This window comes from Tachysurus fulvidraco, chromosome 14 (assembly GCF_022655615.1).
Source record: "Tachysurus fulvidraco isolate hzauxx_2018 chromosome 14, HZAU_PFXX_2.0, whole genome shotgun sequence".
Classification (NCBI taxonomy): domain Eukaryota; kingdom Metazoa; phylum Chordata; class Actinopteri; order Siluriformes; family Bagridae; genus Tachysurus; species Tachysurus fulvidraco.
The window spans coordinates 14,185,251-14,204,029 of NC_062531.1; the positions used below are offsets into that span (position 1 = coordinate 14,185,251).

General features: G+C 35.2%; 1 protein-coding gene across 2 annotated transcripts in view; it reads right to left on the reverse strand.

Moving 5' to 3' along the window:
• Positions 1–1,649: 1,649 nt before the first annotated feature.
• efna5b (ephrin-A5b) overlaps positions 1,650–18,779 on the reverse strand; it is an 80,205-nt gene continuing 63,075 nt past the window's right edge. Inside the window, exons 2-5 of one of the 2 annotated variants that reach the window (XM_027167240.2) lie at positions 17,039–17,331; positions 8,691–8,756; positions 8,371–8,451; positions 1,650–4,792 (exon numbers count right to left, since the gene is read on the reverse strand). In XM_027167240.2, the coding sequence (XP_027023041.1) occupies positions 4,665–4,792; positions 8,371–8,451; positions 8,691–8,756; positions 17,039–17,331 (568 nt within the window). In that variant the 3' untranslated portion in view covers positions 1,650–4,664. The remainder of the gene's footprint in view (positions 4,793–8,370; positions 8,452–8,690; positions 8,757–17,038; positions 17,332–18,779) is intronic. The other variant, XM_027167241.2, reaches the window with a different exon arrangement.

The window sequence follows — 18,779 nt, forward strand, 5'->3', positions numbered from 1 at the left end:
TCTAATTGGTTAATTAAACATTACAACAACAACAACAACAACAACAACAACAACAACAACTAAGTTGTCTCACAGATGTTGATTAGACTGATACGAGGGATATACACAGATAGTTTACATGGATTCCACACAGCAGTGTGCCCTGAATGTCAGGAAGAAGCTCATTGTGGACATCACTGAATATTGAGGCATTCACATCATATTCCATTCACATCAATGGAGAGTTGTTCTGATGTGGTTTTCAAAAACTAGATGTATCATCAAAACTGGCATTTTCATCTGTTCAGAGGAAAGTTAAGTACATCTAAATGAATCCAAATATTTTATGTGATGTTTCTGCATTTGAACAGAATTTCTGGCTTTATGGAACAACATGAATGTAACTATACAGTATATTGACACCGTACCCTATGGCGCAGCATTATTAGTAGAGTGTGCTACATAGCTTTGTGTGGCTGATGTATATATTGAAGTGTACTGTATTACTCTACGGAAGTCTATTAGCAAAGCATTTAACTTGTACCAATGTAATTCTATTTATATATTTCAGTTGATTATTCTGTTACACCATGAGGTTTTCACTTATACAATTTGCACTTGATATTTATCTAAACCATTAACACATTATCCCATTGTCTGCTGGAAGTTAATTATTTATTGGTGTGCTTGTGATCCCACCCGTGTTTTTGCCTTTTTCAACAAACACCATGCTTTTTTGTAGTGTCCTACCTTATACCCTTTGAATGAATCAGGGTAGCAGGGCTGAGCCCTTCTTGTCATTTGAAACAAAAGTGTTTCATATTTGAAATCCATATCATTAACAAATGTCTTAAGGTGCATTTTTTTGTCTTAAGGTGGACTTTGATGGAATCACAGCACCACCATTGCTAATAGAAAATAACATGAGGCTGTGGCTGATTTCTTTCTAGACCCGACTGTAGATACCTGCTTGCTATCAGTGATAGTCATGTCAGTTTTCACAAAAAGAAATTACAAAAATATTTGATTTTCATTTTGGCTGATATTCAATAATCAAAAATGTGCATGTGAAATACAGTTGCTATACACTTGGTGTATGCTTGACTTGAAGTTACAATTCATCGGGCTAGACTTATGTCAACAGAAACAACGTTATGACCAATACCCAGAAGCTAGTAATTATTATATTTAGATCTACATATTGAACGCAGATCTAAGTATATACAAAACACAATTTCAAGATATGCTGGCCCAAAGTGTCCATATGAAAGGCTTTGAAAAGCCCATTTTAATTTTATTTTAAATCTCACTGAGAATAATGGTCAATTTTCATTTTTGTATATTTAGTAGACAACAATGTCCATGTTTTATATCAATATAAAGACTGAATTATTTTTTCCATTACAAAATAGCCTGTAGTTTAGTTTCAATTAATAACAATTTACGACCATTTTTTTTGATAACATACAACATTATAATTTGAAATAGATTTTACTTGTAGGCCAAAAACACAAGCTTGCTCTGTACAGTCTTGTTCTATCATTCCTTTGTAACATGTTCAAAATGAACACTAAAATGACAAGTTTTCCCAAATGAACAAATTGCTATGTTTCTACCAACAATTTGGTATAAATTAGCTGCCATTAAAAGCATGGAACAGAACAACAAAGCAATGTGTTTTTCCTTTAATCATTATTCATAGTTGCTCAGACACATGTATATACAAATACAGACCTTTTTTTTATTATTATTTGATTCAAAATTCTGTTCCTGTTTGTACAGTGGTGAAAGCTGATCAAACACAGCACCAAGAGATGCAACGAAAAAATGAGAATCACAAACAAATAAAACAAAACAAAAAACGGGAGCACGTGGGCTTTCTGATATACAGTTTATGTACATATGAGTTCCCCAGAATATGAGAAAAAGGGTAAGGATTGAATAAACATCAAACTAAAACAATAGCTAAAAATCAGAACAAAGGTGGCAATGACTGAATGGTACAAACACTAGACTTGGTATTTTAAATGATTTAAGGACTACGGCAGGAAAGGCCACCTCATTGACAACCAAAAGAGGCTGCATCTCACAAAGAGGGAAAAAAGAGCTAGTTATCATGTAGTAACACAATTTCCATGGTTTAAAATAAATTATTTATGGAGGGCAGACTCTCCTTATTAGAAAAAAGTAAAACATAACCTTGCTGTATCCCTGTAACCTTGCTGCCAGTCCATAACAGTGCTATATACAGTCATCCTCCATCTTGCTGGGTATTGTGGGTGAAACATCTCATCTACTCTTCTGTGCAACGCTCCTAATTTGATGGACCAAGCTTTGAGAGAAACACTTATTTTATGTCACCAACATACAGACAAAAAGGAGGGGAACAAGCAAAAACAATACTTTATCTAACATGTGTTTCATTGTCAAGTTCATGCGCATGCCACATAATGAAACTGACAAGTCTGTCGAGGAAAAAAAGAGCTGACAAAGAAATGCTTTCAGACAATGACAACCTCGAAATCACTGAATCCAGTTACGTACAATCCGCCACTGCGCTCTGACTGAATCTTCCAATGGATGCTGATGGTGGGAGGAGATCTGAAAATACAGGCGTGTGAAAGATGAAACGCTCCGGATGCCGGTTGGTTTCTCTTCACAGATCTACGTTTGTTATGTACTGGCTCCATTGGCTTCTGAAGATCATGTTCATGTGTATGCTCACTTCAAGTTCTTCAATCTTTTTTTCACTTTATTAGATTTTTATAAGAAAAGTTTTTAACCAAATGAATACCTCCATATCAAACACTATATACAACAGCTTTCACATATCAATAATAATAATAATAATAATAATAATAATAATAATAATAATAATAATAATAATAATAATAATAACTGTGGTCGCTGATGTTTTCTGTAGTTGTTTAATGACATCTTGACTACTTTAGGATACACAGTATCCATGTAATTGCGCCTTATTTCCTGGCTTAAAGTGTGTATAAAGTATGATAAGCTTTATAATCAAGAGTATAAATGGTAGGTATACAAATACTATTGAATTAGAGTTTCAAAGGCTTCCATAGTTTTGGATTTGGACCATGAAATTAAGCACATATGGTGGCATTTTTCCTCATCTAAATTAGTTTAACACCCCAAGTGGTCTTTCTGCACAAACCGTTACCACTCTAACAGGAATGCACTTCCTCTCCAGCACCCCAGAAAGGAAAAGTAGAGGGAAAAAACAGGCCTACTGAGACGTACTGAATTGAAAAAGCAGAAACAATTACACAATATCAGACCATTTCAAAAGTTCCCACCATTGTTTATTGTGCCATCTACTTAATTGCCCATGCCTTTACCACACTACCTCTAAGTCTGAGCTGTTGCTTGTGTACTCACCCCACACTGTGACCGCAAGGTTAAAAAAAAAATCCCAGCGAAATCTGAGTCACCTCAGCACTGTCCATGCAATTAACCTTCTAGTTTCAATAGCACAAATTCAGGCAGCATAGGCTCTGCATGCCAGCCAAATTGAAACCTTATTAAAGTGTCACTTAAACTGGAGATGTAACTGGGCACGGTCTGGTCTTACACAAGCCTGAGCCTTCTTTTCACAGGTCTGGCGAAAGCACGTTTCATATCTAAGGCTGTCATGCAAAAGGCAAACAGCAGGCTGACAAAGAAATTTGGTGTCAAAGTTAATGGTAATGTTACATAAGAATATGTGGGCACTTTACAAGAGTTAATGGCCATTTCAGTGCAGCTGATATTACAATGCTTTTCAGTTTCTAACTACATTTTTCCCTAGTTCTCTGGAGCTTATTTGCAAAGCTGACTCCAAGAGACGCTGATATTTCCATCCAGAAAATTAGGATGAAATAATGTGCAGTCTCTTGTGGTGCCGTATATACAGAGCTGCACACTCAGTCATTATCACCAGGAGTTTTTATGATTTGTTAATGTTGCTATTTTATATCAATAGATAAAAGCCAACAGGAAAAATAGAGTTATTTATGCTGCAGTAGGTTTATCCTACAGAATACAAAAGCATTGTTTTAATGTTGTGGTTGTACTAAGTTAAGTCCCTTGTTTGCAGAGAATAAATGTTTCACCTCCTGCTTATTTCCAATTTAACATTATGTCAATTAACAAACATACACAGCCATTTCCCTTTGAGTGCAATCTCCAGACTTCCAGCCATCTGGACATACACAGTTACACAGTTTCAAATTTAGATCTGTTGATCTTCCTAATTTTTATGTGGTGGGGAAAAAAAGCCAACAGGAACAAACAGACAAATAGCCTTCCAATGTCTCATAAATCTGTACCAGGGAACACCATTTATGTAGACATTTAGACATGTTTATTTTAATTAAAACCACTTAAAACCACAGTTTTTCAAACTTGGCTACTTGGCATGGATCCCAAGCATTACAACTTGATTGAGTTCTCCGCTGATTTTCTAAAGGCCAGATTAGCTTTTCTCCCTCACACTACTAATCAATCTTTTCTTCTTTATAAAGGACCACTTAAATATTTGGAAAAGGGGCCAAATGTAGTGCTCTTGGAGAGTCTCAGAGGAATCCTGTGGCCTGGAGTCCTCGCCTGTAGATGCCTTGTGGCTTCTTGGGCAAGGAGCAGTAGGGGCTGCTGGGACATGTCTGCAGGAAGGACATTCGGGGCTATAAGATGAGAAGTGCAGAAATGCAGAACAGCAAGAAAGCCATCAGTGGACGTGCCATCAAGGGCCGATGTCCCGAATTAGCTGTATCACTCCGAGATGGTTCGGCTGATTCATGACTGGTGTCATCTGAAAAGTAAACAGATAAGTGCTTAGCTCCATGTTGGAATAAAACATAAAGGAATGCAATAAAATAGTAAAAAATGGTTTAGATTTTGCTACAATTAAGACACTTCGATTTTTCCTATTCCTTGATGTGTTTAATGTAAAATGTAAATTGCAAAATTTATTTCAAATACCCAATCTGGCTAATCGTCATCTCAGTTATTTACTGTCGGGGGGAAAAACGTTTAGACACTTGTTTATAAAAAATACTTCCAGGGTAATTATCTGCTTCATTTGGATGTGTTATTATAAATATGAAAAATAAATACAGTCTATTCATAAGCAATAAACAAAGATATGTTTAAAAAGAAGAGCTTGATGCCAGTGAGGTCAGTGTCTTTGCCATTAACAAGTCTATTCCTTCTTTTTAGTCATTTGTATCCTTCAAAAATTATTATTTGTCCATGTTTAGAGCAATGCTCAAATTTAATTGTGGCATATTTGGTAGCAAGAATAAGTCTTGGGCAGCACATACAGGTAACATAATACCTTCACCACCTAGTGCAAGCATCAAAATGTAAATGATAGGGGGGGGAATTTTAGACACCACAAATTAAGGACATTAATACGCCGTTGCAAACTTGTTAGCAATTACATCTTCAATTCATAATGAATGAAGTAATTAGGTTTTTGTGTTTTAATTTTGGTCTATTCCTCATGGCAAATGCTCTTTATATTCACCAAGGTAACATGGGAAACCTGCAATTTCAAAATCATCCATACATCTCTAATAGGTTTCATGTCAGGAGACTCTTTATTCTACCTTGTGTTTTTTTGGCCATTATCTTGTTGAACCATCCATCTCCTCCTCAGTTTCTTGAAAATGAATACTCATCTGTTGCACGCTGGTGCATTTCTCTATTAATGTTTCTGTTGATGTCATGTACTGTTTGCAGAGATATTTCCGGTTACTATATATTATATACTATTTACTATATTATTACTGTCTCATATCTAGATGCTCCCACCTCCATACTATTCCGAGTATTGTGCTCTTGGGGTTATATGTGTAACTCCTTCTTTATTCAAATAAAATATTTTAAATACAGTATTTATATTAATAAACAAATATAGATTTTATATCTAAAATCTAATTTATAATTATTTTATATTTTGATTAATATGTCATTGTTTATAATTGTGAAAACATACTTCTTTTGTTTATAAGTACAATGTCAAAGAACAAAAAAAAACAATAAGTGTGTAAACTTTGAAAGTTGGATATATGCACTGGAAGTATTTAAAATGAATCTGAAGACATTTCACCCCTCATTGTAAATACACACACTATTAAGAGACTAGTAATACTACAATCCCCTTTTTATTTTTTTATGTATGTGACACTCTGCTGGTAAAACAGCCAAAAAAATGGGTCTTTGGCCAAAATTGGGATCCCTAATTTAAAGCACATTTGAAATCTACATCTGTGTATATCACTTCTATATTTATTTTTATTTATTTTCCCATCTTGCCTAGAATATCTTTCCATCATTTGAACAGAATCAGCGAATACCTTTCTACCTAAAAACTTTCTAGCTAAGATTTGGTGCATTTTATGGTTTAATTCATTTTATGGTTAATTAGTTTATATCAATAACCTGCAACACACCTGCACTATCTTGATGATAACAGACAAAGGTTTAAATGTTTTGAATCATTTATAAAAAAAATTAAATAAAATAAAAATATGGGAAATTATTTAAGAGAATATCTCTAAGTGAATCAGTCAGTGATTAATTCCACTCTGTTGAATTAAGAGTGACGATGAAGCTGATTTAAGAGTGACTGCATCAGGTTAAGATAACTGATAAATAGAATGCTTTATATTAGTCTACAGTTGTTTGACCTTTATAAATAAAATGAAACATATTATTAATAAAGCTACAGAATTTGGGATTTTTGCTGTCGATGATAGAGAAATATGTCGGGAAATACTATTCAGTATGTTAATCTGTATTTTGGGATTTTATTACTAATTAAAAGGTTTAATTCTAATAACTAGCTCTAGACTGTCTGATTAAGCAGCAGTGCCTATGTATCAATTTATATCTTTTATTCTTTATATACCCATTTATTCTGATACCACAATTTGACTCAGTGTATTCTCTTTTTTGCCTGAAATTCCAGTTAAAATTTGATTACTATATGATATTATTATATTTATCTGTATGATGTTCAGCTCAAAAGAGTTATTATCAAAGCCTGTGATGTTTCTAAAAATCAGAAAGAACTTGGCCCACAGTTCCATAGTGTGAGAAGGCAATAGCAACAGGTGTAGAATACAAAGAGACAAATATGCTAGTGCAGATGGAGAAGTTTGCTGGCTGGTTCTATTTGTAGAGCATCAGACAGGCAGGCATGCATGTAACCAGCTCCTCTACACACTCCCTAGGTACCTAGGCTAATAAATCCATAGTTCCATGCTGACATACACATACACATATACACATACACACACACACACACACACACACACACACACACACACACACACACACACACACACACACACACACACGTGTGTATGGTTTGGGCAAATGTGCTCTCTGAAACACCTGTTCAACTTACACCACTGTCATCAATCACAGTGCCTTTAATATGCAGACTTCAAGATATGACTATTTATATTTATGCATACGTTGTGCTCAAACTGAGTCCCTTACGGTTCACTAACTGCAATGTAAAAAAAAAAAGAGAGAAAATGTAAATGAGTGTGTATTGATGTGCATGGTTAAAGGTACCACATGTCCCTGTAGTATGCACACAAGTAGAAAGCAAGAAAGCAGTGAAAATCTAACGTGGCTAAAACACTGGCATTAACAAGTCATTTTTTCTTAAATTAAACTAATGGAAATTTTTCTTTCATAATTATATGTATGTATAGTATGTATTCATTTTTTGATGTGTTTGTTGGTTTTTCAGCTTACACCACTGTTTTTACATTAAATAAATTAATGAAATTACATTTTGTAAATGTGTATCTATTGTAATCTATCTAAGTGTAATCTATTTTTTCACGTTTCATGTACAGTAATCATCATCTGGTCTACTGTTTTTTCGATTTATACCCATGTTTACAGATCCAGTAAAGCTTGACATTTTACCGAAACAGCCGTTTTGCAGTTAAACACAGCACACCTGTTGTACTATTTGTACTTTCATCAATTATCTTTTTCCAGAACAACATATACACTATATAATTACTATAACAAGTTCTTGGGAATATTTGGAGACTCACTGACACTGAATGTTTATATAGATGGGGTTGCAATAAAATGTACTTATCTCGATGCTATCAATATAATGTCAATTAAATAAAAATGACAGTCACATACACTGTAGACAATTAATCAATAGTTAACAAATAAATAGATAATCAGTTATAAACCATCAAATCAGCAACAGCACATGCAGAGCATTGGAATGTGAAAACATGCTCTATTTTTGAAAAGGGGCTGGAGCACAGATGCAAGGACAAGGACACAGAACAGAAAGAAAATCGAAGGAAAAAAAAACAGGAAGAGAAACCAAGCCATACTAACCTCTTGGCTCTAATGAATTGTCTACTTTGTCATTAACATCAAACACTCGATCATGAACACCTATGATTTTCACGCAGCTGTCTAGAAAACAGAAGAGGTAAGAAAAACATTAGAAGCCAAACAAGTTAGCGACCCCAAGATGCCTCTCCCAGCCCACCAAAGAAGAACTCAGAGAAAACAAACACTGTGATGCAAGCCACTGCCATTATTTACAAAGTAATAGTTTAACATTAAATAGGCAATTTGCTGTGAGAAGTCAGGGTAAGCATTTGCCATAAATACATTTAGTCAACACTGTATCATGTAACTGTGGCACTTACTTGCTGGTCTGACAAAAACTTTCAGCTTAAGACAACCTTTTTTTCCGCTCTCTGTAACCATGGATGCTGCAACACACACAAACACACACACACACACACACACACACACACACACACACACACACACACACACACACACACACACACACACACACACACAAATTCAGTAAAATTCTGACATTTCAATCATCTCATATCAAACAAATTTATTTCGGTTTAGTTAAATTCAGAGCAAAATTGTAACACACGTGTTTGAATACTGTATGTGCCAGAGGCTTATCAACCTCTCGGACAGTTTAACAAAAAATGAACCATGAAACATACGATGTGCCCATATAGTAAACAGTATATGTTAATCTTATAAAGAAAACCTGAATTGCCAACAATATTTTTAGTAATAGATAATGATCTGTATAGACCTCACTCTACTAATTCCTTTAACCGTTTTTATTTCTTCTTAATGCAAAGTAATACAAAGCTAGTCACCATTACCACAAGTAAACTGTAACATTAAATATGTGTATAGAAAATATTTAGCCACTTTAGTTTCTGGTAGATTCTCCACAGAGGCTAATAATGAAAATAAGTACACAGTAAGTGGTAAATTCAAGAAATAAGAATATGACATTTAAACAAGGTCATTTAACCTAGAAGAAGAGAGAGTGCAGAGTTTTAGTGGTACAGTACACACATTGGTTCAGTCCTTACACAGGTCTCTACCAGCACCTGAAAATGAAAGTGTGAATGAGATTTCCATTTCTCTTCTCTTAATAGTTAGCAACAACCACACACACCCACAGCCCATCCCTCATTCCTCTGACCATAGTTTGTGGTCTCATTCAGGAAATTGCCCCTTTCCTGTGGAATCTGAAGGGTATGAAGTTGAGGTGCCTGCTGGAAAAAAGAATAAATAAATCCTGTCATCTGTGATCTAATACTAGCCACTAGTTTTGGTTAATGTTGGTGTTACAGGGCACCTAACTAAATATCTAATCACAGAGTAATTTAATTTAATTATTACCAAACTAATCTCTCACTGCATACAGTACTGCTAAGTGTAATGCCATTTCTATAATTATCCACAGTCGCATTTAATTTGCACATTGTTAATGTTACTGCTGCTGCTATTACTCAGCTGCTACGCCTCAGTATATATTTAGTATATACAGTATAGATATTTTATGTCAACATTGTACACTTGTACATAACAGTATACATTATATATATTTACATATTATATATGCTGCATAGTTTCTTTTATTTTAAACTATGTTTGTATTAATGTGTTTGATTTGTTATTTAATTTAAATTTTTTAATGGTTTCTTTTTTGTACTTGTTGGGCATTCACTGTGGACAGCAAAGACAGAATTTCATTGTATTGCGTATTGTATTGCTTCCTTACTGTGCATATGACAATAAACACTTTAAATCTTAAAAATCAAATAATGCATAGATTCATGGGGTCAAATAAAACGAACACGATTTTTATGTTTATAATGCGTAATCAATGCAACGGCTATGCTTGACAACTTTAATATAAATTCCATAACTAGTAAAATATATATCTTCTATAATATTGATAGCAGATTGCATCTCCAATTAGAGTGAAGACAGTATTACTATTTCCTGTAACTTTAATACTTCCCAAATTTAAACAAAAACAGAGTCACTTCTAAAATGCCCTTTTCAGTGACAGAAACATTCACAGAAATATTTGACAAAATTCTGGGTCCTGTGCAAATGAGGTCCTAATTGGTCCCCTCTCAATCCATGCTCGCGTGTCAAAAAAGTATAAGAACACAAAATGATGTATTCTCCAAAAAAAAAAAGCAAGCAAAGAATCAAATTCCCAGAGCTCAACCGCATTTACATCTAGTCCACGAAGACCACAATATCAAGCATCCAGTGGAAGGTTGGGGATATGAGGACGGGAGGTAAAAGCATGCTAATTACTCTGACCTTTTATTTAGTATTATGAATAGAACAGGCACAGGCAGACACATTAAAAATGCAGCTAGCAGCTACAAGAGTCCAGCCTGATAACATCTTGAAAAATTGAGATCATTTTCTCTTCTTGTGTCCCTGTTTAACCCCTTCTGTTCTTCTAAATCATTATGTGGTTGAGAAAAAAAGCCAAAGGGTAGCGCACGTGTGAGAAACAAAGAATGGTGGACTTACAGGTTACAGGCTTGAATGAATTTTAGATCAAAGGTTAAGTTAGAAAATGCTCACACGGTATACAGCTCAGAGATTACGGTATTTAAAGTGAATAAGTGTGAGAGCAAGAGACATTAATGGCATTTGGATCTTTTTCTCTCACTGTTTTTCTTTTTCAGCTATCTAGCTCTCAGTCCTAATGATGCACTGGTGATGAAGCAGTGGCTATGGGGGTCTGAACCCATACACCTGGAGGACTGGCAATTCCAAAAAAGTGCACTTGCTGCTTAAGTTTACACCTCTATCTTTTCAAAAAGAATTTCTCTCTTTTAAAAAGAGTTTAGCCATATTGCTAGTTCATTAAAGACTTTACATTCTCTGAAACAGATCCCATGGATACCTTTTCCCCACACCACCTGTACACTGCAAACAAAGGATATAATAAAGTAAAAGGTATCAGTTAAATAAAATATATGGTGTCAGAAATAAAAAGAAAGAACTAAACATGAAATGGTGTTCAAACAGAATATTCACATAAAATACTTGTCAAGGTTTTTTAAACATGGAGAGTTCAGTATGTTTAATTACACTTTAATCACTGTTATTGTTACAGAGCACACAAGATGACACAGATCAGCAATTAAATAAACAGATCTAAATATTTGTACAACGTAATAACTGGTCTCTTTGCTATCCTAACAAAACTGAATGAATGCTTTATAAAGCCAAGGTAAACCTCTTAAGCCTTTAAATAAAGACTCATAAATGGTGCTTGTATTTAGTCATTCATCTTCAGAAACTGCTTTAATCCTGGTCAGATTCACAGAGGTTTTGGAGCCAATCCCAAGAACACTGGGCACCAAACACACCCACACACACATAATTCACAAACAATTCACACGTTCATTCACACCACACAGACGATGCTGAGAGAACAGACTGGGGAACGATGCAAAATTATCCACAGATAATATCAGGTGATTTGGCAGGCCAGGAAGACATAGTGTGCTACAAGTGCCTAGTTAGAGTTATTAACACTTTGGGCTTTTGTGAGAGATCTAGAGATCTTGTTCTAATAAAAAAAGAGTTACTCTATTCATTAAAGAATGAATAGAAAGCATTTCTAAATTCACTTATATTTTTTCCTTGTTTCTTTTCCTTCCTTTTAGACAGAAATGCTAAAAATGTTAAAAACAAGTCTAGTCTGACTAGTTTTTTGTTTATTAGACTACTTTATATTTTCTAATCATCATTATCAGAATTTTTATTAGTTACAGTTAAACAAAATCTAGTCAAACTTTTAAATGACAACCAGAGCACTCCTTAGATGACAGATGTATAAAATTATGAGTTCATTTGTAAGTCACTTTGGATAAAAGCATCGGTCAAATGACATGAATGTAAACATAAATGTAATCTGGCTGTACAATGGGGACAGGACACATCAGGACACTGGAGGTGAATAAAGATGTCTAAATGTGTCAACAACCCAGAGCCTTAACCACTTGGGCTGTATCCCAGGCTCTGGGTTGTTGATCAGAGAATCAGGGTTCAAGCCCCAGTACTGCCATGCTGCCACTGCTGGACCCCTGAGTAAGGCCCTTAACCCTCACTGCTCCTGGGCTGCTGTATCATGGCTGACTGCGCTCTGACCTCAACCACCAAAGTTGGATATGTGAAGAAAGAATTTCTGTGTGCTGTAATGTATACGTAATGTGATGAAGCAATGGCTTCTAAGACTTAACATGTTCTTTCAATATGCAGATCTGTAGATGGATGTCACTTCTGCCAAACTGCTTCTAACATTTAAACACAAGATGACTAAGAATTCCAATGCATATGTACAGCTGAGAAGATAAAGAGTTAAGATCTTTGTTCAAGTATCCAGTAGTGGTTTTCTGGCAGTGCTGGGATTTGAACTCACAGTCATCCTGTCACTTGCACTAAATGTCTTTCTTGGCTATTGGCAGTCTGACCAAAGCTCAATTTTAAATCCAGCAGTTCAGAAGTTTCTCCATGATGCTCTAATACCGCTTACCACTTTTCACAATTATTTAAAATGAAAATAAATGCAAAAGCAAAGAGAAAAACCTCAGGATTTTAGGTTATACAGCAAGGAATCTGGAAAATTTCCTAGCAAACAAGGGCCTCTTATGCCCTTTTGCTCTTATATTATCCCATGCAAAAAACGTTTTGTTTTTTTTTTAGTTTTTTTTTTAATTAAAAAATCATAACATCATAAATGTATACAATATTAAAAAGTCTACATTGGGGTCTATCTATAAATATTCCTTTTATACATGTACTCCCTGCTGCGCTCTTATCACTAATTAAAACTGAATATTTGTGCATCTAACTGAATTAAATCCATGCTTTATATTAGCTGCTGAAATAATTTTTTGTGTTTTGCATGGACAATATTGTGTGTGCAGACAGCCAGAAGATTGGTGACATTTGCAGTAAAACCTTGTCTGGCAAGAGCTGTGTCAAAGTCTTCTGTAAGTACCATGAAACTAATAGAAATGGAGTGTATTTACATGACTCAGGAATGTTATGTTTGGACCCACTGGCATGTCCTGGGAGTTTATCTATGAGGATTTTTCTAAAGGTCATCTGAAGGTCTTCTTAGGAAACTGAACAATAGGCAAAAAATTTCCCTTTTTTCTTCTTCTTCTTTTTTTTTTATATTGGATTCTTTATTATTAAATCATTTCATTTCTGTAGATCCAGTCTATATTAAATGTAATGTTCTTTGTTTCTTTTATGGTCTAGTTATTTGTACTTTACCTTCGGTTGTTAATTGCACTATTTACACAAACTGCGCTAACCCAAGAAAGCGTTTTTGTTAACCTCTACAATTTGTATAAAAATAACAAGAATAAAGTTAAACTGAACTCAATGAAACTGCCTGAGGCAAAGTGAACATTTATACTTTGTGACATACTACTGAAAACAAAGAGATCAAAGGTTGCACAGCCAAAGGTAAGAGTACAATGGGAAGAAAAACGTTGAAAAGAAAGATTCCATTCATACAAATGATTAGCCTGTCATTTGTACAGTTGGATTAGGATCAACCCTCAATCTATCCCTGTAAAAAAATACAAAACCTAAATGTCCACGGTCACATTTAACAGATGTACATGCTCTTTTTTACTGAACTTCTGTGTTACCATGCCAACTCCACCACAAATATTATCAATCATATATAAAGACCTTCACCACCACAGAGGAGACTATACACATTTCTCATTCTATTCACACCATAAAAATGTGATTAATTATTTTTCTCCTAGGAGCTCCTCTAATATTGGATTTACAGACCTTCTGAGATTAAAATCTATTTTCAGATTCACAATATAAGAAAAAGATGCTGCCTCAAGCTTTTCAAAGTGGGGGTTCACATGAACTGTCAACATGTCCCGACCTTTGACCCCAAAGGTTTACACCCAGATTTCTCATCACACACACATACACACACACACACACACACACACACACACACACACACACACACACACACACACACACACACACACACACACACACACACACACACACACACACACACACACTCAGAGAACTCAGAGATCTCAGACTGAATTCTTTTAAATTGCTTGCAGATGTGTGCAGCATTAAATAGCTTCCTGTGTTGTCCTCCAGGTTGTAAAGTTAGCATCTGTACCCTGGCTTTTCAAGTCTGTACAGAACAGAGAGGCAGGAGTTTATAAAAAAAAAAAAAAGTAAAAAGAAAAGTAAATGCTGTTTGTCCCAGATGAAAAAAAAAACACTTTGTCTATTCCAGCACAGCATCCTGATAGACAATTTACCTTCTCCAGACCCAGAGTCATGGCCAACACACACAAAAAAGGAGAATTATAGCCTCAATTTGATTCCAGCCTTGGCTCTGCTTTCCTTGATCAACCTGCTTGTGCTTCTCAAGGAGACGACAGCGGAACTCTGTCTCCTCTCCCTAAACCCTATCAAAAAGTCTACAAATCAAGCTCACTCCTGCTGAACCTGGGAAGAGTACAACAAAAAGGGCCATTTTTCCATTTGGAAAGCCAAAATGTGATGTTTTAATTTTCATTGTTGGACTGAGTTCTAATTGAGTCGCAATATCTGTGGCAGTTTGTCATCAGATTAACCCACGAGAGTGCCTAAAAAATTCACAAGAATTAAAGGGATAATTATATCTGCCTGATATAGTTGCTTTAGCTCTCCAGTCAGAAGGCCACAGAAACAATAAACAGGCATACAAACAAAGAACCTTTAAAGAACGTGCATCTTTCTGAACTTTACACTTGGTCTCACAAAAAAGCCAAATCACTTTGGTATAAAAACCACCAGTCACAGTCACTCTAGTTCGACTTTACCCTGCATTTATGCAAACCTAGGATTTGGGCCATATAAAACTAAAGGCCTGGCTGTCGTGTCTTTATGAAGAAACTACACAGTGCATTTTTGCAAGTATCTTATTAAAGTCCACTAGGATCACTTAGCATGGTTTAGCATGGTCAGGGTGGTGGATCCAGAGTGGAAACACTGAACTTAAAGGAGGAATTATACCCTGGATGGGAAAGCAATCCATCGTAGGACACCATGCATGTTTGCATCCACGCACTCATTCACAACTAGGGATAATTTAAAGGGTGCCAATACACCCTCTGGTATGTAGAATGTGGAGAAGCCTGTGGAGACTTATGTGCACATGATGAGAGAATTCAATGTGTGAAGCTTGACAGACGAAGCCGGTGGATAGATTTTAAATCTCCTTATGAGAACTATGTACAAAACAACTTCTTCCTGAAAAAAAATTATATGGGCTAATATATACAACACACACCACACTTAAAGCATTTATAAGTGTTCCAAAAAATTATGATTAGCATGTGTTAAATAATTAAAAAAATATCTTCATAAATTATTACTACTACTACTACTACTACTCCTAATAGTAATAATAATAATGAGAATGTTTAATTTGTATAATGCTTTTCCCAAACTCAAGGACACCGGGTTGACCAGCAAATTAGTAATTTATAAGCATTTCGGTTAAAGACGACTTGTTGCGTGTAGGCAACAAGAGCGAGACTATAAAGCAAAATCTCCTCAGGCAAAAGTAGCAGACACAGAAACCTACAGGTGAATCAATCAGAGAAAGCAAATATCTTTCACAGATGTTTAGTCTGTAGTGAAAAGTGGTTTGTATAAGAAGGATGAGCTTGACAGGTTTCATGCCTTCACCAGTCAAGTATGTAATATATACAGATTGTAATGACGTCTCAGGACACAGAAGCAGAAGCATGGGAAAACTAATTAGGCTTAGCCAGATTATTGCTTATCACACCAGTGAAGGACATGTGTTCTTCAGCCAACAGCTCAGATTTTCTTCTCTTTCATTATTTTAGAGTACTGATTCATGTCCATTTTGCCTCAGCAGATGTTCAATGGCCAGACGCACACAACAGCTTTTTGCTTATAATTGTGTGATAAATTGCATTCGGTTTGGGAAAGTTTGGCCGGCGTGTCTGCTGATGACTTATTATGGAAACATCACTGAAACAAGCTAAAAAATATTAGCCCAAATGGAGCTCAAATCTAGGGGGTGTGTCACTCTGCATAATCATCTGAATCTACAGTATTGCACATACAGTGTCTCTCGTACTATTCTGTGTGTTTTATCTTCACTCTGGTGGTACTGCTGTACTTGATTTATTAAAAAAAAAAGAATGCTTCTTAAAAAAAAGACAATAAAAATTGAAAAATATATCCAATGACAATGAGACTTAGACCTATTAGCCCACTACTATGAGACACTCTTATAACCTGATTTATATGTAAAAAGCTTTAAATTAAATGTAATGCATGCAAAATTACCTGATTCACAGTATATTTGGATAGCTGAGTTAAGAAGTCTTAAACATCTCATGAAAATATTCAATTATGTGACCTTTCTCAGCTTCAAATTTATTGACCACACTAGTTTTTTCCAGATTCAAATGATATGATTATGATTATATTCCACACAAGCAAAAGGGCAAGATTTTTATTACAATGTATCCTTAACATTTATAGTCTTGCTTTATAAACTATGCTCGGGTTTATTCAAACTGCATTTAAACGTTTGAAAAAATGAACCGTCAAAAAAACTTTTAGATCAAGTCACAGAGTAAAACAACAGTTTACTCACATATATAATAATATTCTCGTCCTGGCCGGAACTCAAAGCCCAGAGAGAAGGGTGTAAAGAGCTGGAACTTCTCAGAGAACTTGAGCGGCCCGTTGGGCGAGCGTGGCCTGTTGCACTCCCAGCGCTTGAAGCCTTTGGCTGTGTCATCACAGGTGCTGTAGCCATCATAGTTCACCATGTAGAGGACATAGCGCTCTGTCCTCTCCTCCGGCACTGAGTCTTCATAGTGTGGGCAGTAGACGTCCAGGTAGTCGTTTATACAGACGTCGATGTGGTAGTCTCCACGGAAAAACCTGCCAGAAAGAGAGAAATGAAAACAAGCTGTGACTTCAACTATTTCCAGATCAGTGCTTTGTGGCTGTTACTCAGCAAGAGACTGTCAAAATTCTCCAAACAAGCAACTTTATCTCTTTGAGAAGAGCTGTGAAGAAACTGAGAGACATAAATGTGCTATGGTTTTATATTCTATGGCTTTGAGATACAGAGTACAGAGTGAAAATCAAGCAGTGAGTCTACAATCATTTTATTTACATTTTTTCATTAAAATAAAAAAGTGCTGATGCAACAGGTTGACCCATTCACATTATTAAAGCCACAAGGTGATAACTCCATTTGTATGGCTTTTAAATCATTCTTCTGGACAAACACAGCTGATTTCAGGTTTTTTCAGTTCTCTTTTTTAACAACCCTGACCTCAAGAGATCTAGTATAGCTGGAAATTTTTTTAAACAGAAAACATCAGGTCAATGCATTAGCTGTGAAACAGCTTTGCTCGTTAGATTAATCAGCTAATAGAAGCTTGCTGGAACGTTTAATTGAAGACTTGTGCTCTTGTATATGACCCAGTGGTGCATGTGACTTTTTCAGTTTGTTCTGCATCACATCAAACATCGGAAAGATAAAAATAATGTCTTTGTACTGTGTTTAGAAAAGAAATCGTCAACTTTTCAAAGGGCTACTACTTTCATTGCCCTTTTGTATTTTGTGGACTGGTCAAAGAAAACATTAAGACATAATAATAATAATAATAATAATAATAATAATAATAATAATAATAATAATAATAATAATAATAATAATAATAATAATAATTGTTAGAAAGGATTTATTTGGAGACAGAGGAGAAGGACAGATTACACAGAAGCTATTTCTATGGAAAAATGCACATCTCATTTTGTATTATAAAGACAGACCTTGTGGCTGTGTGTATGCAGTACCGTGTATTGTACAACACACAGAAATATCATTATAAACCTATAAATGCACAGTGACGTCAAACATTTAAAGATGTGCCATGTCATTAAATTGATAGTGCTGCAGTCAAAGCAGGATCCTTTCACTGCAGCAACCAGGAAACACATTTAAGTGTTGAGTGAAGGTTAAGGTGGGAGAAGAATGGCTGCAAGAAACACAGTGAGTTCATCACTTAATTTGATGTGAGCACTGTTATTGACATCATGGTTTTGCCTCCTGTCACACGGAGGTGAGGAGATGAGGATGTTTCATACAATGTAAGCATAATATAAAGAGACAAACTACAGCATGGTCTTCAGTGCACTTCTAATAACCAGTAAGAGGAATTACAACATGTTGCTAATATACTCTTTATTGTGGAAAATGGATTAAATGTAATTCATGCCAAAATGCATTAAGAACTTTATACAGTGTAAACTATTATTATATATTATTATCTAATTAATCACAAAAACACCAATATCACTGCATTAGAAGAGATATCTAT